The 22,427-nt window shown below is 35.0% G+C and overlaps 1 protein-coding gene across 1 annotated transcript; it reads right to left on the bottom strand.

Annotated features, from left to right (window-relative positions):
• Positions 1–6,720: 6,720 nt before the first annotated feature.
• On the bottom strand, positions 6,721–22,190 carry LOC119601908 (vacuolar protein sorting-associated protein 13B). The gene is given in 13 exon segments (XM_037953149.1): positions 6,721–7,240; positions 7,323–9,110; positions 9,303–9,457; positions 9,545–11,050; positions 12,591–12,629; positions 12,632–13,847; positions 13,926–14,082; positions 14,594–16,054; positions 16,115–17,183; positions 17,308–18,498; positions 18,557–20,093; positions 20,596–21,217; positions 21,291–22,190. Coding segments are annotated over 13 exon segments (11,646 nt in total). The 5' UTR covers positions 21,971–22,190; the 3' UTR covers positions 6,721–7,015.
• Positions 22,191–22,427: the final 237 nt, after the last annotated feature.

Raw genomic sequence — 22,427 nt, forward strand, 5'->3', positions numbered from 1 at the left:
CATAGTCTAGTCTAGTCATAGTCTAGTCTAGTCTAGTTAGTCTAGTCATAGTCTAGTCTAGTCATAGTCTAGTCATAGTCTAGTCATAGTCTAGTCATAGTCTAGTCATAGTCTAGTCATAGTCTAGTCATAGTCTAGTCATAGTTCTTCATAGTCCTAGTCTAGTCTAGTCTAGTCTAGTCATAGTCTAGTCATAGTCTAGTCATAGTCTAGTCATAGTCTAGTCTAGTCTAGTCTAGTCTAGTCTAGTCTAGTCATAGTCTAGTCATAGGTCTAGTCATAGTCTAGTCATAGTCTAGTCATAGTCTAGTCATAGTCTAGTCTAGTCTAGTCTAGTCTAGTCTAGTCTAGTCTAGTCCTAGTCTAGTCTAGTCTAGTCTAGTCTAGTCTAGTCTATCTAGTCTAGTCATAGTCTAGTCTAGTCTAGTCATAGTCTAGTCATAGTCTAGTCATAGTCTAGTCATAGTCTAGTCATAGTCTAGTCATAGTCTAGTCATAGTCTAGTCATAGTCTAGTCATAGTCTAGTCATAGTCTAGTCATAGTCTAGTCATAGTCTAGTCATAGTCTAGTCATAGTCTAGTCATAGTCTAGTCATAGTCTAGTCATAGTCTAGTCATAGTCTAGTCATAGTCTAGTCATAGTCTAGTCATAGTCTAGTCATAGTTCTAGTCATAGTCTAGTCATAGTCTAGTCATTAGTCTAGTCATAGTCTAGTCATAGTCTAGTCATAGTCTAGTCATAGTCTAGTCATAGTCTAGTCATAGTCTAGTCATAGTCTAGTCATAGTCTAGTCATAGTCTAGTCATGTCTAGTCATAGTCTAGTCATAGTCTAGTCATAGTCTAGTCATAGTTCTAGTCATAGTCTAGTCATAGTCTAGTCATAGTCTAGTCATAGTCTAGTCATAGTCTAGTCATAGTCTAGTCATAGTCTACTCAAAAGTAGAATGGTAATTAATTTATTCACCACAGTATAAATATTCATTACAAATATTTATTTATTGCATTCTTCTTTTAATTAAGAATTAAACTATTGTACATCTGGGTATGCGTGTTGTCATTTGCGAAAAAAACTGCAGTACAAATATTTCTACTTCAACCATTATTCTTCCTCTGTATCAAATTCTTTTCTCCAACAATTAGAGTGAAATTTTAATTAATTTTTATTTATAACATTTCGATAGGAATTTAACGCTGTTTGTTTCTCCTTCAATTTCAAAAATAATGTGCATTTCTTGTCTGTCTAAATATTTGTGGTGTTACAGAAATTGTGGAGAAAGAACGCTAATAGTAATTTTATAAAATTTTCAGAGTGCATAAATTTGCTGTACCATTAAACATAAATATTTATATTTTTATATAATTATATCTCTTGGGCAACCTTCTCCTAGATATTAACTACTTATTATTCAGAACACTAATATAATAATGCCCGTTTAAAAAAAATCCATAACTAGAAAATAAATAAATGAATGCATTGCACAAAAGAATAAGTATTTCACACACATCCCTTCTCCTTAAATGTCAATAGAATTAAAAATAGCAACAACTATGGAGGAATAATACACAGCATAAACAACATATATAATAGCGTAATGAAAATAGCAATAGTACTTTAAGTAATTTACTAAATGCCTGCAGGTGCAAACAAATTGTTTAATTGAATTTTTCTCTAAATAACACGTACGAAATAATTGTGGGAGTAAATGCAACTTTAAAAATCATTAAATGTGTAATTGAGTTACAGTAGAAGGAAAATCTATTCACACATAGTTTTTATAACGATGGAACACTAAACTATGACTATGACTATGACTAGACTATGACTAGACTATGACTAGACTATGACTAGACTATGACTAGACTATGACTAGACTATGACTAGACTATGACTAGACTATGACTAGACTATGACTATGACTAGACTATGACTAGACTATGACTAGACTATGACTAGACTATGACTAGACTATGACTAGACTATGACTAGACTATGACTAGACTATGAGCTAGAATATGACTAGACTATGACTAGACTATGACTAACTATGACTAGACTATGACTAGACTATGACTAGACTATGACTAGACTATGACTAGACTATGACTAGACTATGACTACTATGACTACTATGACTAGACTATGACTGACTATGACGAACTATGACTAGACTATGACTAGACTATGACTAGACTATGACTAGACTATGACTACTATGACTAGACTATGACTAGACTATGACTAGACTATGACTAGACTATGACTAGAACTATGACTAGACTATGACTAGACTATGACTAGACTATGACTAGACTATGACTAGACTATGACTAGACTATGACTAGACTATGACTAGACTATGACTAGACTATGACTAGACTAGGACTAGACTATGACAGACTATGACTAGACTATGACTAGACTATGACTAGACTATGACTAGACTATGACTAGACTATGACTAGACTATGACTAGACTATGACTAGACTATGACTAGACTATGACTAGACTATGACTAGACTACGACTAGACTATGACTAGACTATGACTAGACTATGACTAGACTATGACTAGACTATGACTAGACTATGACTAGACTATGACTAGACTATGACTAGACTATGACTAGACTATGACTAGACTATGACTAGACTATGACTAGAATATGACTAGACTATGACTAGACTATGACTAGACTATGACTAGACTATGACTAGACTATGACTAGACTATGACTAGACTATGACTAGACTATGACTAGACTATGACTAGACTATGACTAGACTATGACTAGACTACGACTAGACTATGACTAGACTATGACTAGACTATGACTAGACTATGACTAGACTATGACTAGACTATGACTAGACTATGACTAGACTATGACTTTACTATGACTACCCTATGAAATTTTCTTGAAATTCAAAATTCGCACAAAAATTCTGTTGCTTACTGTAAAATTATTTTGCTTGAAAAAACATCAAAAAGTACATATTATGTATAATTCTGCACAAGTTTAAATAAATAATTTTTAATAACAACAAAAAATACATAGTTGTTTTCAATAACAACAAATAACCTTTAACCGCAATAGACTCCCATACACAGCCCTACAGTTTTACAAAGTAGCTATGTAGCAACCTTATTAGTACAGCATAGGGATGCCAATCCCGAAATCCCGATCCCGAAAATCCCGGGATTTTTCGGGATTGGCAAATCCCGAATCCCGGGATTTGGAAAATAAATCCCGGGATTTTTTCGGGATTAAGATATCCCGAAACCCGGGATTTTTCAAAATAAATCCCGGGATTTGTTTCAAAAAACTGTTTTTATTTTCTTTTTTTGAGCCATAATTTTCATTAATTTGAAAATTACGATCTTATTTTATTTTCGACTCATGCAAAACAAAATTCCGCAGAGCTAATTTCATACATATTTGAACCTTTTATTTTTTAAAGTGGTATGATTCCATACACATAGCACATATAAATTTATTTATTCACTTCGTTTTTATACCCTACAACACTTTAGTGGGGAGGGTATATTGGGTTTGTGCCGATGTTTGTTACGCACAATAATATTGGTCCTATACCCACCTTAAAGTATACCAATCGGCTCAGAATCATTTTCTGAGTCGATTTAGCTATGTCCGTCCGTCCGTGTAAACCTTGTACAGCAATTTTGAAGATAATTAAATGAAATGTTGCATGATCTTCTATTGTACTAGAAACGGATTCTATTGAAAATGGGTAACATCGATCCAATGTTTGACCTAGCCCCCATACAACTGAACCCCCCGAATAGGGCTTTTAAGTTCATAATTATGTTCAATATACTCGTATCTCGACAAAAAGCTGCAAAACCAAGTTCTATACTAGCCTTCATGACCCTGATGTATTTTTTGATGATACGGCCTCATTTAACCCTAGCCCCTATACAAAGCCCCCTTCGAAATATGACTTACATGTACACAATTTTATTCAACAAAAAATAGCTAAAGTATATCTGAGGCAAGGTACAATTCAACTTAGATGCTTTATTATGAACAATAAATCACATTTTATTTTTATAACTGGTGTAGGGTATTATATGGTAGGCTTCGCCCAACTATAACTTTTTACTTGTTAGCACATTGCAATGTTGGTCGTAGACCGACCCAAAAAGTATACACATTCTGTGTCTGTAAGCTGAAAACACGAGTTAGAAGACTCATTCTATTTGGGCTGCAAATTTGGACCAAAATTGACACAAGAAAACCTAATTGGACCTCCTCTGAAAATCACATTGATGCTCATATTAATATCAATACATTACAATATTTTGATGGTGGGTATTTAATTTCGGCACAGTCGAATACAAACTTTATTTTTCAATAGAGGTTCTAAATTGATGTTCGAATAATTGAATTGGTATCTGTTATAATTATTAGTTCACATGGAACAGTATGAGGTTTTAAAAAGTGATTATGTCTAATTTCGGAACTTGATATTTATTTTTATTTAGGATGTAAGTATGTATTTAAAAAGTTTCAGAAATTATGCAATTCTGAAAGTTTTTATTTAAAAATTGGAATTAATTGGATTGTTTTAATTTAAATATATCTTCTGTCTGCTAAATTTCCACAAAATTAAACAATTTTCTTTACAAATATGATGATTTAAAGATTTTCATATATAAAATAATTAAATTCATGTAATCCCGAAATCCCGTAAAATCCCGAAATCCCGAAAAATCCCGGGATCCCGAAAAATCCCGGGATCCCGAAATATCCCGGAATCCCGGGATTGCAATTTTCAAAATCCCGAATCCCGGGATTTGTAAAAGCCAGTCCCGTTTGGCATCCCTAGTACAGCAGGAGTTAAATAAATCCAAAGCCTTTAAAATAATTCATCATTCAGACCGATATGGTACCACAGACTGCAGGTATTAAGTGAATTTTATGCATATTTTATGTTTGTAGTTAGGAGATCGAATTCATTTATGCATGTATGTACTAAAAATGCAAGTTAATGGAATACAACATTATTATGTGCAATGGAAAGGAAACGGAAATGTAATAGCTACATACACACACTCATAGTAAAGCCACATTTATATTACACACAAAGCACTCACACATTTACCCAGTATATTTCAATGGTGTTTTATAAAAAAATAAACCAAATATATAAATAAAATTCCCTTTTAAAAAAGTAAAACTAAATTGTTGCAAAACTCATCAGCATACACATGTGTAAAGTTGCTTTAGCGGGTTATGAGTGAGTATTCGCTGTGGGTTTTTTTTTTTGCAAAAGCCACCCATAAATATACTTGTATTTAAAGTGAGTATTTTTTCATTTATTTATTTCCCTTACTTTTCAAATTACTTGTCCTTGCTGGCAACAAGCATGTTAAAGTCTTTATAACCGTTATATTTTATTTTAGCTTTTAAACATTTTCGTGCAAGGAAAAATTTTACCAGCCATCTTTCGCCATAATAAATTCAATTTATTTATTTGTTTTTTTTTTATTATTTCTCTCTCTTCGCATAACTAAGGTAATTTCAGCTATAATATCATCAAAGAGTTTACGTAAAGCTACCTTTACTTTTACATAATATTTTTTAGCTTTGGGGTTTGAGGGTTTTCGAGGGAAAATTTTGTTCATAATACTTATACATTATTTTGTCTATGACTGGAGGCATTGTCTTTATCTGATACTAATTTACGTAATATTTAATAAAAGTTAAAATTGGCCAAAATAAATTGTTTAAAATCAATAACTAGAACCATATTAAAACAAGTAGGAAAGTATAGTCGGGCATGGCCGACCATATAACACCCTACACCATGAGTATATTTTAAAAATTTTTATTTTTCACAAAGAAACTTTTATGTTGAATTTTACCTTAATTCCAAAGTATTTAAGCAATTTATTGATAAAAAACCAAATTTTCTAAATGAGGCTTTATATAGGAGTATAGGTCAAACATGAGCCGATCCTCATTAAATTTTGGAGAAGGATATATTTTTAAATAATAGTTAATTATGTTGAGTTTCATTGCGATACAAATGGTTACAAGTCAATTTTAGACGTTTAAGACATTTTTTGAAGGGGGGTTTGTATGGGGGCTAGGGTCAAATAAGGGGCGATCATTACGAAAATCTGCTGTGTAATTTATACTTATATAAAACTTATTTGTGCCAATTTTTAGAGAGATATTAGTATATTTGACGTAATTGTGGCATAAAAAGCCCAAATCGGGAGGTACGGTTGTATGGGGGCTAGGTGAAATAATAAACCAATTTCAACCAGCCAGCCAGCCGGACAGACGGACGGACGGACGGACGGACATGTCTTAATCGACTCAAAATGTGATTCTGAGTCGATCGGTATACTTAAAGGTGGGTATAGGACCAATATTTTTGTGTGTTACAAACATCAGCACAAACGTATAATACCCTCCCCACTATAGTGGTGTAGGGTATAACAAAACTAAAAAATGTATAGAACAAAGTTAGAGTCGATTTTAGTTTTCGAACAAATAAGGCTTTGTTTTTCGATAATTCGGTAGTATTTCTTTTCAATTAAACAAATTCTTATTAAAAATTTTAGAATATAACTTACCTTTTAATTTATTTGCGTTTAAATCTTAAAATTTATATTGAGAACAAAATTTAACAGGATAACTTTAAAAATAACTGTAAAAGAATAGAAAAAACAAGAAAATATTATTGTATATCAAAAAAATTATAATATAATTTAAATTTAAAGTAGTAATAGACTAAAATAAAAAATTTTATATTAAAAAAGTATATATAAAGTTATACACATACAACATGATACTGTTTACAGTCTTTTTAAAGAATTTTCTTTTTAGATTTTTCATTGCTTTTTACAGTTTTGAATTAAACCAAAATTTATATTTAAATGAAATAAATAGTTCAACACGAGGGGGAAGGAGGTTGTTAATATAAGAGTTAAATCTTTGGAAATATGTATATAAAGTATATAATTATAACATAAACTTACTTAATTTTTAATAATATTTGAATTTAATATTTTGAAATAACGCATTATATGTTCACCCAAATGTTCGCTGATGTAGAAGGACCAATCTAAGGTCTGTTGACGTCTATAACCGCCAGATGCTAGAGAGCCACCCGTTTGTAGTAAATCGTAAAGAGAATCGGAGGTCATTTTAATAGAGGAGGTGTGCAAGAAATTCATAATACGTTCATTGGTATAGCTGACATCCTGGAAACGATATAAATTAAGTGTAAATTTTAAAAATTACAAAATTTGAAAAATTCTATTTCTATTTAAAAAATTAACTTACTTCCTCTATATCTTCTCTTTCATGTTTCAAATGTACATAGTACAAAGTCTTATCCTGATTGTCGACTGTTATCTCCACCTTATCGACAGGAAAAGCAAATTGTAATTTATCCCACTCAGCCTCGGTAATGGCAAATACAGCTGATGTTAAGAAAACATAACCACGCTTAAGTTGATCTTCCACTGACAAAGTGATTTCATGATAGAATAATATTTGATCTGAAGATAATTCCACCGGCAATAATTTCCATATACGATAACCAGATGGTTCGGTGGCCAAATTGCGGCAGATAGAGGGACAGCGTTGTTTAGGCATGGCATTAAAGCCCACTGTTTGCAGCATGCCTTGACCAGCTAAAGCCAACAACTCAGCAGCACCACTAATGGGTTTTGTAAATGCTCCCACCAAACCTTTGCTAATACCGGTAAACACCTCGACCGGAGAACGAGCCTCGAGGGTATGATGTGCCAAACCTCCTACAGCACCCAAAATACTTATACCCAAACCAGTCATGCCTTGTGAAAAACCTTCGGTGAAACCTTGTGGTCGAGAACGTCTTAAAGCCTCGGTTCTTTCGATATGCTCTTCATCCAAAGTTAAACGATCCAAATTTCTAGCCACTGAGGCTGCTAATTTTGTTACCGAATTCACTGTGCCAGCAGTTACATTTCTTAATAAGGAAGCTGAGCCTTGTGTAACTCCCACAATAAAACCCCAGGGTCCTCGAAACAAACCTTGTACCGGTAGGGAAACAAAATCTTTTAAGCCAGTGGTAACAGAACGTGCTAAACCACTAGGGCTGCCCAAGATCTCCAAAGAACCTACCACCCAGCCAGCACCAAATATTGCACCAGATAAATAATGCATACCCAAAGATTGGCCAAACTTTAGAGGCAGAGTTAATAGATGTGAACGTTCATACGAAGAAAACGATAAAGGTGAATGATCCAAAGCGATATATAGTCTTACAGAAGTATGCACCGACAATAAAACGCTCATGGGTTCTATGCAAAACGTTCTCAATTGCAAAGGTTCCGCTGCATAGATAGCTTGAGCTTCCACATCTTTGGGTATGCTAACTTGGTTCTCCACCAAAATTTTACGTTCATATTCTAATTTTGGCTTGTAGGCACAGTTAGAGGGTTCACACTCCACTAAGGCGTCTAAGAAGTCGGTTATATAAGCATCCTCTATGTAAGCCCTTACCGGACTCAATTTACAATTCAAAGAATTCATTTTGAATTCATCTTCAAACAGTTTCAATTTAACATTAATCATTAAGTTCTTTTCCTTCAATATTTTATAATAAGTTTCCAAATAAAATGGCTCGGGTAAACAGTCAGTTTTCTCATATAACTCTTCGGCACATAATATAACAGGAAAATCATATTTTCCGGTGGAAAACAATTGATTATCTATTTGTAAGTTAGGTATCACTATATTCATCGTGCGTTCATCTTCGTTGTCTTCATAGGCTATCAGCAGATCATCGGCATATATGGCGACCACTTCACGTTTCATATACTGACGTGTGCTGTTGTCGGTGTGTAGACTTAAATTTATTTCCTTAACAAAGAATCTTATTTTCAGATCCTGTCTTAGAGTATCACAATCATTACGGAAATGCTGACAAACTTCGGTATTTAGTTGTTGGGAGGTTTCTTGGCAAATTTTCGTTGTTGGATGTAGTAATGAAGAGGAGGAAGTTTGTTCAGTTGTTGGAGAGGGTTCTTTGGGCTCGGTGGTGGAGAGACGTGAACGTAAATCTTTTACGGAGAACTCCATTTGCTAAAATTTTTCGAATAATAAGAATATATTAAGAAATATAGATTTATACAAGATCTTAAAAGAATTTCAGAATATAAGATTTTTAAATTATGTACGAAAATTCTAAGTTATTCGAATTTAAAAGACAATTTTAGAGTCTATAACTTCATTTTATAAGATTTCTTCTGAATGATTATGATTATAGGAACTTACCTGTGATATATAATAAATATTTAATCTAATAACACGATGTTTATCACAGATTATAACTTTAACATCACCATGGCCAGGTATGTGCAAGAATTTCTTCCATGTTTTATCCAAACGTATAAGTTTAGACCATTTTATAGATTTTTTGGTAGATAAATCTTAAAAAAAGAAACAAATTGTTAAAATTAAAATATAATTTAAATATTCAGATATCAATTGCAATAAAATTAAAACCAAAAACTTACCATCAAATAAAGCCAAAGTAATATTGCACAAAGTAGTCTCCACATCGGGAAAATGGTTATACCATTCAGGAGGTGTATAATAGGATTTACTTTGTTTAGGTATCACATGATACCATTCCAAATGTTTGCCCTCATATTCCGAGGTCGTAGAGGATACCTTACTATTTTCGCCAGCATTTGTTTGTGCGATTATAAAAGGACAATCGGTTTGATTATTAAGCAAAACTGCGGGACTCACATCTTCGAAAATGGTTAAATAGTAAACCTGTTCATGTTCAATCAGTGATACCATTAAAGCTATAGACTCTCGACCATTCTGTATACTAAAACATTTACGATTAAAGGGCAACGTTAAGGGAATGGGTATGGAAATTTCCGAATCGGTACAATGTTTTATTACAACAAAATAAATAAACGCCGAATCTACGGAACGTTGTGCACATTGAGCATTTATATCATAGAATTGACTTAGCGAAATGCCTATACTGTTTTGTTTATAAGGGGTAGCTCGTAATACTGTTTTAGTCGTATTATTATCTAAATGTTCTACATCTTTTCGCGCTATACTCTCCTTATGATCCATGGCAAATGGTAAAATACATAAACGATTTTTGGTATGATTTACTACGGCAAATTTTGAAGATAATTTAAACATTTTACGATTATTTTCTATTTTTAAAGTTAAAATAAATTTGACCACTTCATCGCCTCTCAGGATGACAATGTCAGTGTAATCGCCTTCGGTAACGGTATAGAAATGTTTACTTTGTGTGACTATGGCATTTTCCAAATATATAGGCAAGGATTGTATCCAATTAGAGCCATTACGTATGCCTATGCTAAATCCTTGTGATATATTGAATAACATTTCCAAGCCATTGGCATCTACCTTAAGTTCTTTGGGCTGTATACCCAACTCACAAATGCGCACTTGTAGCCCTGTGGCATTTATAAACATACCCCAGGGAGCCACCTCCAAATTAAGGGTACATGAAAATTCTCTCGTAACTCTTGTATTATAGATAACATCTATACCATGATTCGATTCCGAGATTCTTTTTACTTTTAACTCTTCTTCATCGTTTAAGGGCCAATTTCTTGCTACAGGTTTAGCTAAAATACTTAAAGTATTTTCTATACTCCATTTTTGTTCATCATACCAAAAGAATTTTTGCCAATCTAAAGACTTTAATTTTAGTGTATAATTTTTGGCTGAAGCTGTGCCTAATGGAAAGCCGTACATGAAATCTATGTTATGTTCTGTTAAATGAGTAGCTGGCACATCGAGTATGTGACGTGCACCTTGACCAGGTAAATGTATTTCTGCTTCTTTTCCCGTTGTTTCCCTGGCCTGTATGGCACAACTTAGCATGGAGGAAATTTCAAATATGGGCCATATTGTGATGAGTATCTTTTGAGGATAAAAGTTTTCGCTTGCTAGATCGGGAATATCTTCTCTTAGTACTCTTATCCAGAAGCTTATAAATTCGTCGCTGTTGATGGGGACTACAAAGGGGGGGAAATTGTTGAAATATATGAAGTAAGTAAATTAGTAAGTTAGTAAGTTAATAAGTTAGTAAGTTAGTTAAAGTTACTAAGTTAAGTAAGTTAGTTAGTAAGTAAGTTATTAAGTTAAGTAAGTTAGTCAGTTAGTCATGTTGGAGTAAAGGTTCAGTCTGTTAGTAAGTTCGTCTGTTCGTCCGTTTTGGGTCAGTTCGTCCGTTCGGTCCGTTAGTCCGTAAGTTCGTCCGTTTCGTCCGTTCGTCCGTTCGTCAGTTAGTCCGTTCGTCCGTTCGTCCCGTTCGTACGTTCGTCCGTTCGTCCGTTCGTCCGTTCGTCGCGTGTCGTCCGTTCAGTCCGTTCGTCCGTTATGTCGTTCGTCCGATTCGTCCGTTCGTCCGTTCGTCCGTTCGTCCGTTCGTCCGTTCGTCCGTTAGTACCGGTTCGTCCCGTTCGTCCGTTGATCCGTTCGTCCGCTTCGTCCGTTCGTCCGTTCCGTCCGGTCGTCCGTTCGTCCCGATTAGTCCGTTCGTCCGTTCGTCCGTTCGTCCGTTCTGTTCCGTTCCGTCCGTTCGTCCGTTCGTCCGTTCAGTCCCGTTTCGTCCCGTTCGTCCCGTTCGTCCGTTCCGTCCGTTACGTCCGTTCGGTCCGTTCGATCCGTTCGTCCGTTCGTCCGTTCGTCCGTTCGTCCGTTCGTCCGTTCGTCCGTTCGTCCGTTCGTCCGTCCGTCCGTTCGTCCGTTCGTCCTTTCGTCCGTTCGTCCGTTCGTCCGTTCGTCCGTTCGTCCTTTCGTCCGTTCGTCTGTTCGTCCGTTCGTCCGTTCGTCCGTTCGTCCGTTCGTCCGTTCGTCCGTTCGTCCGTTCGTCCGTTCGTCCGTTCGTCCGTCCGTCCGTTCGTCCGTTCGTCCGTTCGTCCGTTCGTCCTTTCGTCCGTTCGTCCGTTCGTCCGTTCGTCCGTTCGTCCGTTCGTCCGTTCGTCTGTTCGTCTGTTCGTCCGTTCGTCCGTTCGTCCGTTCGTCCGTTCGTCCGTTCGTCCGTTCGTCCGTTCGTCCGTTCGTCCGTTCGTCCGTTCGTCCGTTCGTCCGTTCGTCCGTTCGTCCGTTCGTCCGTTCGTCCGTTCGTCCGTTCGTCCGTTCGTCCGTTCTCCGTTCGTCCGTTCGTCCGTTCGTCCGTTCGTCCGTTCGTCCGTTCGTCCGTTCCTCCGTTCGTCCGTTCGTCCGTTCCTCCGTTCGTCCGTTCGTCCGTTCGTCCGTCCGTTCGTCCGTTCGTCCGTCGTCCGTTCGTCCGTTCGTCCGTTCGTCCGTTCGTCGTTCGTCCTTCTCCTTCTCCTTCTTTCCTGTGCTTTGTCCTCCTTCCGTTTTGTTTCCCCCCTTCCCTTTCCCCCCCCCCGGTCCTTTCTTCTTCGTTCTCCCTGGTCTCTCCCCTGTCCGCGCCCTTCTCTTCTTCTCCGCCCCTTTGCGTCTGCCCCTCGTCCCCCCACCCTCCCCCCCTCTTTCTTCTTTCCCCCCCCCCTTCCCTTTCCCCCTCCCTCCTTGATCTATCTTTGCCTTCTGCTCTCCTATGATAAAATGAATTGCGACCCCTGTTTCTCTAATATACTCCAAAGATTTGTGTGCCACTTCGTCCGCTTTACCCTCATGACGGAATTCCAAACGTAAATTATGCGAAACCATTGATACCAATTCTATTTGACCCTTAATTAAAACGAATATTTGAGAACTGGATAGTTTACGCAATTTAACTGTGATAACTTTATTTCCAACACGTAAAAATTGTTCCATATGTTGGCTTTCGAATTTGAAAGGTATATGTAACGACATAGAAGTATCCACTGTATTTGTTTCCTCATCCGTTATATAGAAAGTCAATTCCTGATTATGATAATCACTGCGAAAAGAATACAAATAACATTCTTTGAGGTTTAATTGTATGCGTTCATGAGTACCAGTTTGACCAAAAGCCAGACAAGTCATGGTACGATTTACTATAATACATTTAGGTATTAAGGCGTGACGTATGCGGCGCTCATCCAAATCCAAACACTCAGACCAATGATTTTTCGAGGAGAGAAGCGTATGTATAATGGCTGGGCCTATATTAAACTGTAAACGATCAAATACAAAATTGGCATTTAAGATATTTTTCTTTTTATCTATTTCCATATAAGATTGCACAGTAGTCTCTTCCATTAGGGAAATCATATTAAGGAAACCATAATCCAAACATTTTACATTGGCATTAAAAGCCACATTTAAATTGAATTTTTGTTTGTCGTAAAAAGTGGAATGAAATTTAATATTTTGCACCATCAACATTAAAAACGCTTGTGATATATGAGTAGTTTTGGCCAAATGGAATTTCTTGAGAAGCGGTGGCAAATCGGCATTTTCATCTGGCTGATTGAGAAGTTTAACTTTAAACAAATTGCAGCTAAGTAATAACTGAACTTTTGGCACACAATTCGATTGGAATGTAGTATCAACACGCATACAACCTACTAATACTTTGGGATGTAAAATAAAATCAGCATCTTGACGACCTTTGCCCAATACTTCATCTATATTCATGCTGGCTATAGAATGCAATTCCTCGTCCTCTTCACTGGTATCGAAACATTCACCATTTACCGAGACTAAAGATTGTAAAATAACTACACGCCATATGGTGGCACAGATTTCACGTTCCGGTAGTTTAATATCTTTGGAATTGGTCTCCGAAAGCCATAAATCACAGTAATGTAGAAAACATTCATGAACTTCACTAAAGTATTCCATGCGACATTTAATGTGTATGGGATTTTCCACCTGGAAATAAAATATTAAGAAGTATGTTGTTTGTTAAATTTCTAAATATCTTAAAGGATTTTTGTTTTAAATGCTTACCGCCATGGGCACTGGATAAATATGAATTTTACACATTTTTCTAGGTTGCGGGTAACGCCAACATATTATGCCATAATCTTTTTTAATGATTTGTATTTGATAGGGTAGAGGCAAAACACTGTCAGACATTAATTCTACAAATTGAAAAGCACCAGCTCTGAAAATAGTTTTAAGAACATGTTAGAATGTTATATTGGACTGTGAAAAATCGTATAGACCCAAGATCAGAACTTTTACCATGTTTAAATTACATCGGAACGATTTTTTAATTCAAACTTTTTTGAAATAATAGCGGACTGACGGACATTTTGTTTTGGAACAATGTTTTCAACATTTTTTTATTCAAACTCTTAAACTTTGTTGTTGTTGTTATTGTAACAGTTCGACTGTGGCCGATAGTTCTTTCCTGGGGAAAAAACTTTCGGTTGATACAGCTGTCGCTTGTCGGGTTGACAACATTTGCATTTGACTTGGGTCGTTCCGGACCGAAAATTCAATTGCCATGGGAACGCTTGAACTCTCTTCAACCTGTTTGCTTGTTTTAATCTTATAGATCCTCTCTCTCCTGGTCTCGAGCATGTCTTTAACAGACAGACGGACGGACAAAAGGACAAATTCTCGGATAGTCAGACATTTTTTAATAACAACAATTTAAATTTTTCTCTTACCTCAAATCATCCTGATAGAATTCCTCTCTTTTAATACTTTTATTATTCTGTATAAACGAACTAACATTTGGACATTTTAAAGGCTTTAATTGCTTCAATTTAGCCTCATTATTTTCACCCTGATCATGTAAATGTAAACGTTGAAAACGTAACAATTCCTCTCTTACATAACTGAGTATTGTATTCAAATCATGGACAGCTTGTCTTAATTGTAAGATCACATAAATTCCCAAATCAATTTGTATAACATTAAATTTAACAATACAATTAATAAGAGGCAAACGATTCCAGGGTTCACTAACAAAATCCATGGAACCCTTAAGTGAAATGGGATGTACAAACACCTTTTTACTCGTACGTAGATACACAGCTCCCAAAGAATACTTCGCCGAACATTTTTCGGGACGTGTGAGATATTTAAGATTTACTTTAAGATCACTGAATACCAATTTACATTCATACTCCTGATGATCGGTGAGTTTGAGAGCAATATTGTTACATTTGAAATTCAAACGATCGGCATTTAGAGTATTTCTTTTCATAAGCATAATTTTCGATGTACGATATAGCGGTCCCTCATAGGGCAGGCTAACGCAAGTGTACACTTGCAAGGCATTATAGATAATCATTATATTGCGGCATATTTCGGCTACATTACGTTCACTTATGGTGATCACCAAAGGTTTGGCAAACTCAATGTCAATTTCACGCATTTTTAATTTGGTCAAATGTGCTTTATAAGTGAACAGTGAAGGAGGTATGCCAGTAGAAGTCAAATCCCCGGGCATGGTATCAATTATATTTTCTGGAAATAAATTGGTTGGTAATTTGGTTTGTAAACCATCCATGGTGGGTAAATATACACTTAAATTGAATATAGAAAAGTTAACGACAGAATCATAAATATTTTGTGTAACCATAAAACTGGGCTGAGATATGGTAAATGATATTAAAGGTTTTTCCAATTCTTCAACCTCAAATAATACTTGAGTTTCTGTGTCATTGCATTTGGAATCGAATATTTTAAATAGAAATACTCCTGCTACAAATGAAACAGTTCTCGGTAGAGATTTTGGTGGTGTTTGATTATTTTGTGGATATTCTGTTAGTTTTTCCAAAATAATATTAGTTGAACTGGATTTGGCTGAATGTAAAATGTCTTTTGTTGTTATAGAGCGTTTCGATGATTGAGACACAACACCCGAATCGATTTTGCCCGCTGGTGGTTCTGAGTCTTCATCAATAGACTCAAATTGTGTTTGAGAACCTAAACGACTGAAACGTCTTATCTCAGGATGGACAGTTGTGGTCTTTGTTAAACTATTAAGGGATTTAATTGTACGTAGCACTGTTGTAGAGTGGGAACTTTCAGGTGAATAGAAGATAGTAGTTTCAGATGGTGATTTTGAATTAACAGCTGCTGCAGTAGAAGGTTTCAGTTTGCAAACCTGATTAACAGTTCTAAAATGGAAATATTTTATAAATTATGGATTTATTAGTTTTTATCTTATATCTACTTACTCTGATATCTTTTGCAATCTTCTCAAATGACAGCTAAACATATTCAATTGATCCGTATTAATGCTAGCAATAAAATCTGTAGCACAATTAAACTCTATAGCCTGGCCACAAATTAAAATATTATTATAAACTATATTCGGAGCATAGGTGGCTATTAAAGTGAAATTTTTGAATATTTCATTTAATTTCAAAGATTGCTTACGCTCTGGATTATTCCATTCCACTGCCGGATTAGTGTGTACATTTTGTGCTTTATTACGCATATGTGTTAAAATCTCTAGCCAGTTACCCGAAGCAGCTGACAGCTTCTTTAAAGTTAACTCATATTGTCTATCCTCAACTATAGAGCCGGGTATACTTAATATACCCATACTGGCTGCTTTACCATAGACATCCGGTCTTAAGGGTTTTCGTTGTAGGGGATTTTGTAGATTAGGTGTTACGTTTATGCTATCAATTTTGCAAATTAAAACCGTACATTGTTTCTTAAGATTATCCAGTGGAAAATAGCAAGTAACGCCTTTACTTTCAAAATGCACCAGCGGTAATTCGGATGCTATTATAATATCTTCTTTATCACTTTTACATTCCAAATTTTGCGGATTTTTCTCCAATATTACACACAAAGGTTCCATAAATTCCTGTACACGATCTAAATCCACAATAATTTCCATAGCTTGCATTACTATTAAAATTTCACTAATATGACGTCCCACCTCGCCTTTCCGTTTGACACCAATACGTTTATAGAAATCTTTTAAACTGACTTTAGTTAAGATGATGTTGAGGAATGGATGTTCATTGCTTTCGGCTATCATACGCATGCGTAAATATTCCTGTTGCAACCAATCATATCTGTCGGATTTTTGATAATAGTTTAAACTGAAATTACCAATTTTACTGGTGTATTTGGTAAAATCTTGTCCTTGATCTACGGTGGAGAGAAAGTCTTCAAACTCTACCACAAGTTTACTTTTATGCGTTTGCTCGCGGGCACTTTCAACTTCGGCCACAACTTTGGCAATGGTCCACTGACAAAAGAGGGATATTTTGTTGAGAATGGATTTCTCTGAAAATAAGGTAACGTGTTAATAGGATTTTTTTTTATATAACTTAAGGGATAAATTTCCTACAAGCGTAACTGCCTTAGCAAAGAAAATGTGTATTAAAAATAAGAAAAAAAATCAACTTACTCTCATTAGTTGGAAGAGCCGAGACATCCGAATTACTATCCAAATCCATAAACTCCTTAATATGTTGATTTTCTTCCGAAGAAGTCAATATCATTAAAGGAATCTGCGAAGTTTTTGTATTACTTTTCCGTTTACTCGATGATGATGATGATGTTGCTGAAGTACTGGAAATCTTTTGTAACAATTCCAAAACACTCATTAAGTGGCCACAATGTAATTGTAATATCTTAACATTATTACCAAACAAATGTATGGTAGAAGAATCTAAATGTAAATTAAGACAAACTATCTCCTCAAATTTTTCATTATTTCCGCCACTATCCATAGTGGTGGGCTTTGAACGTAAACTGGGTTTAGGTGAGGGTGGTGGTGAACGCTCACTACCCGAGAAAATCTCCTTTAAAGAATTCGATGAGACTGAAGAGTTTTCTATAAGTTTCGTGGAACGTTCCTTTGGATTTTTACTTTTCGGTTTTATTATGGGTGAACTTGTGCGCGATTGTGATTTAAAAGTATAATCTAGATCGGTATTAATGGTAACAGCTTGTTTGCGTTTAGTGGTGGCCACAGTTAATGTAGTTTGCCAGGGTTTTAGCACTGGCATTATATTACTCTCTTCAATGGTTTTAATTTCCATATCTTGAAACTGTATGGTCCAGTTGAAAGTAGTTTTCGCGTTGAGTGGCGGATTAACTTTTAGTCTCAGACTAGATCTAGTTATATATTCTGCAAAAGTGGATTTTAGCAAAATTTTCGGCAGTTTAAGTCTAGTATATAGTTTTTTTAAGACATCCTCATTGTGAGTTGTTAAACTAGCATTGCTGACATCCAATTGACTTTGTGCTATATCGATATAGATTATAATGGTGTTAAATAGTTTGAAGTACTTTTTTATTTTATTTTCATCACTTTCGGGTGGTATTTCATCGGGTATATCGATTATAATGGGATCTGTAACTGTCAGTTCTAAGCGTTCATCCTTTTCCGAACTAAAATGTATGGTTTCTTCGGGTTGAGATATTTTTCTTAAAGAACTAGAGTTACGTGATGATTTACGTCCAAAAACTTGTGGCATTGTATTATTGGCTTGATAGATAATCGAGGTGGAGGGGGCGGAACTGGTAACATGGCTGGCTGGCATTGGAGGATTTTGTAAGTTTTGTGTTTGTATTTCAATTTCTGTGGAAAAATCTTTATTAAAGTATAATTAGAAAAATATCTAAATAATTTTTTTTTAACCCAAACTCACCTGTTGTTAATTTATTTTCTTCTTGCGTAACAAAAGATAGAAAATCCAATAGATTTTTATCGGCATTTAAGTTAAACTTTTCTATCCATACACCTATGGCCATTTCTATATAATCTTTAGCATCTTTTTTAGAGGATTTCGTTTGACTTAATGACTGTTCATCTTGGGAGAGATTGGGATATTGCAGTTGTAACTCCAACCATTTATTTTGATTGTTATGCATTTTAGCTTGTGTATTTAGGACATTATAGCGGCGTAATTGTGAAGTTTTTCTGCCAATTACTACATCCGACTGTAAAGCTGCTAAGTTAACATTCCATATGCCAAAGCTATGATAATAACGTTGCTTTACCATTAATTTCGATAAAACAGTATTTAAGGACATTGTATCGGCTAAGACCTGAGAATGATTTAGTACCTCTACCATTTTTATGACCATTTGTGGTTCATAGTTTAAGGCAGAATAAAATAATTGCAGCCCTGCTATTAATTCCCTTTTGGTGAATTGTAATTTAATAATATCACATTGTAAATCCAATTTTTTAATAGGAACTTCATCTGTTTTCCAATAATGAGGTTGCAATAAACTGCCATAATTCAACTGTAATTTGGGTATGGTCAACAATCTTATTAGATTATCGGTAGAGGGTGCTATCAGACCCATGGAAAAGTCTTTGATATTTAAATCATAATTATCATAACAGGCGTTCAATAACTCCTGAGGTTTATCCGGCAACTGGCAAGTAGTATGAACTAATTTATCGGGATTTAAGGGAGTTGAAAGAGTGCCTTCAACTTTATCAAAATACAACAGCATGTAGGGCAAGCTATTCCTAACAGCATTGGGCAGTTTTCTATGTATACGTAAGGAGGGTTCCGGTTCAGTTTTAGCATAAACTTCTACACGCATACGTTTAAGTTCAATTTTATATTTACACAAGGGTACACCCTGCATTAAAGCATCATAATCTTCTACTAAGGGCGGATGTAACTTAGGTGATCCCTCTGCTAAATGTCCACTTGTTCTAGCCATTAAGTGAGATCTTGCTTCATCTGTTTCCCCTGGCTCACCACCAACTATTACATTGCTATGTTCTGTTGGTATTAGGATTTTTTGGGTATTTGTTGCAATTGCAGTATTTGTCTCCGTTTTCTCTACAACATTTGATGAATATGCTGTTGAATCGTATGAATCTATTATAGTTTTAATCACATTTTTAACCTGCAGAAATGTTTGATTATAGCGAAACGTTATACCAGCCGCTAGGACGCGATATTGTCTATATAAATCCATTAGTTTTCCTTCATTTGATGTATTTGTTAGGCTGGCTGGTGATGAGGGACCCTCTTGGCTCTCTGTATGGTTTGAGCGATAACTTATAACATCAAAAGCAAATATGGGACTGCGATAGAGTAAATAGTCATCAGTGATCCGTGTCATATAATCATCGTAATTTGTGACACCCCAGCCTTTGTCAGCAATCATGCATTGATCATCGAACAAGGATTTATCAATGAAAGAACGTATGTTGGTGAACTGGGAGAAAGACCAAAAAAAATGTTTACATAAGTTTTTAACGAAATTTATAAAACTTTTTTCAAAATTTTTAAATTTTTGGAGAAAAAAAATATTTTTAGCGAAAATTTTTTGGTGAAAATATTTTTAAGTAAAATTTATTGGTGAAAATATATTTAGTGAATTTTTTTAGGGAAACAATTTAAGTGGAATTCTTTTGGTGAAATTTTTGGAGAAAAATATTTTTACTGAACTTTTGATAAAAATATTTTTTGTAAAAAGTCTTTGGTGAAAACTTTTTCATAAAAATTTTTGTTAAAAATATTTTTATTGAAATTTTTTTGTTAAAAATTATTTTGGTAATTTTGTAGACAAATTTTGTTAGTAAACTATTTTCAGTGAAATATTTTTAGTAAAAATATTTAAAACAAAATTTATTGAAATTTTCTAGAGTAGAAATTTTTTTAAAAACGTTTTTGTTTTGAGAAATTTTTACAAACAAATACATAGATTCCACACTTACCGGAGCTGTATCTATTATAGCATAACTATTCGTCTGATCATCAGTGCGATAACTACCCAAAGGCTCTACATAAATACTAGATATACCCATTTTCGTATTGGACCACTCCAACTCCTTTGACATAACACGCTCCCAATATAAACCGCCAATAGTAAAGCGTACAATAGGCATATAACGTATACGTTTAATACCACCCATTATAGCATCATTAATAAATTCCGAATTCTTCAGAGTCAAATTCAACTCTTCCACATAAATACCAATGTCCTTCGTATGACCTACAGGATCGTCTGTATGGCCTTCATCTTTATCCTCATCTACTAGATTAAAACTGGGCAACATATTCCATGCCCACGATAAGTATGTGCCGCCACTATTTGCTTTATTTGAGGCCATATCTGATGCACCATAATCATCTGGTGCCGTTGAAGAGGCATCGGAAGCATTTGATTTTTCTGGCACCATTTGTGTAATGAATTTTATGAGACGCATTAGTAAAGGTATTTGCATTGTGGAAATATTTAAATCGAGATTTTGGGTAAATACACCTATACGCGTTGTACTGCTATTGGCCATGGTTTGGCAATTGTATTTGCGTAAAACGCGGCATTCTAAAGTGCAACTGAAAAAATAAAAATATTGATTAATTTAATGAAAAATTTGCATTATTTTAAAATAAGTTCAACCCTACTTACCGATACATTACCGGCTCTTGACAGACATCAATTTGACCCGCATCATTACGTTTATCCAAACATATGGTCAAATCGGAAACATTTATTAATTTCCGCATCAACACCTTATTTGGATTCACATCAACCATGGCCAATTGCCACTGTTCATTGGCCGGACCATAGCTAAGATGCTGAACATTCATAGATACCACAATGTCCTCTTCTATATATTTCAAAATAATATTCTGACATTGGACATTAATATTATTAAGAATTTTGGTGGCCAAACTGGAACCCATCGATGAGGTATCCTCACGCTCATTGTTACGACTGCTGGCACTAGTCACCTCCGACGTGGACTGATGTTGTGGCGAACTGCTGCCCGCGGGAGACTTACTGCCACTACTGTCTTCACGATTCGATTTCAATACAAATTCGATTGTATTAATAGATATGCGTATAGGTTCTGAGGTAATTTTAGTCCAGGGCACCGAAATGACTAATTCGTGTATATGACCCGAAAGAAATTGAAAAGGCAAATCTAATTCTTGTTGCAACACGTCTAAACGTAAATCCAAATTATGGAATGTTACTTCACCCTCCCATAAGGAAACTTGAAAATCTTGTGGTCGTATATTTTTGACATATTTGGTCAAATAGTTCAGTATAAGAGGTGTTATATAGGATTCGATTTTAAACATTTTAACGCCTCTAGAGAGCACTTAAATATTTTAGTTTCTATTTGTTTCAAGCGAAATTTATAACATTTTTATAAATATTTTCGAGTTAATGTACTTAGCATAATGCCAATTTTTTCACTTTTTTTTAATATTTTTAACACAAATTTAATATTTTTTCGAAAAAATCTAGCAGAATTAAAATAAAATTTCACACGTCAATGAAAATAAATTCTTTGGCCAGCTGTTTGAACAGCTGTCAAAAGGGTTACCAAGCTCTCAAAAACCGATGTAAACAAATAAAAGCCGGTTAAAATTAGTAATGCCAGATTGCTTGAAATCAAGTAAACAAATCGCAGCTGTTTAACAAAAACAGAGTTGTTTAAGCCACAAGTTAACCCAGGGCATGGTATAATAAAAAAGGTGAATGCTATAAAGCAGATTATTTTTGTGTAAAGAATGAATCAATATTTGTTATTGT

This window comes from Lucilia sericata, unplaced genomic scaffold (genome assembly GCF_015586225.1).
Source record: "Lucilia sericata isolate MDLA Ls3-8-SP2 unplaced genomic scaffold, ASM1558622v1 Contig000199F_arrow, whole genome shotgun sequence".
Taxonomy (NCBI): Eukaryota; Metazoa; Arthropoda; class Insecta; order Diptera; family Calliphoridae; genus Lucilia; species Lucilia sericata.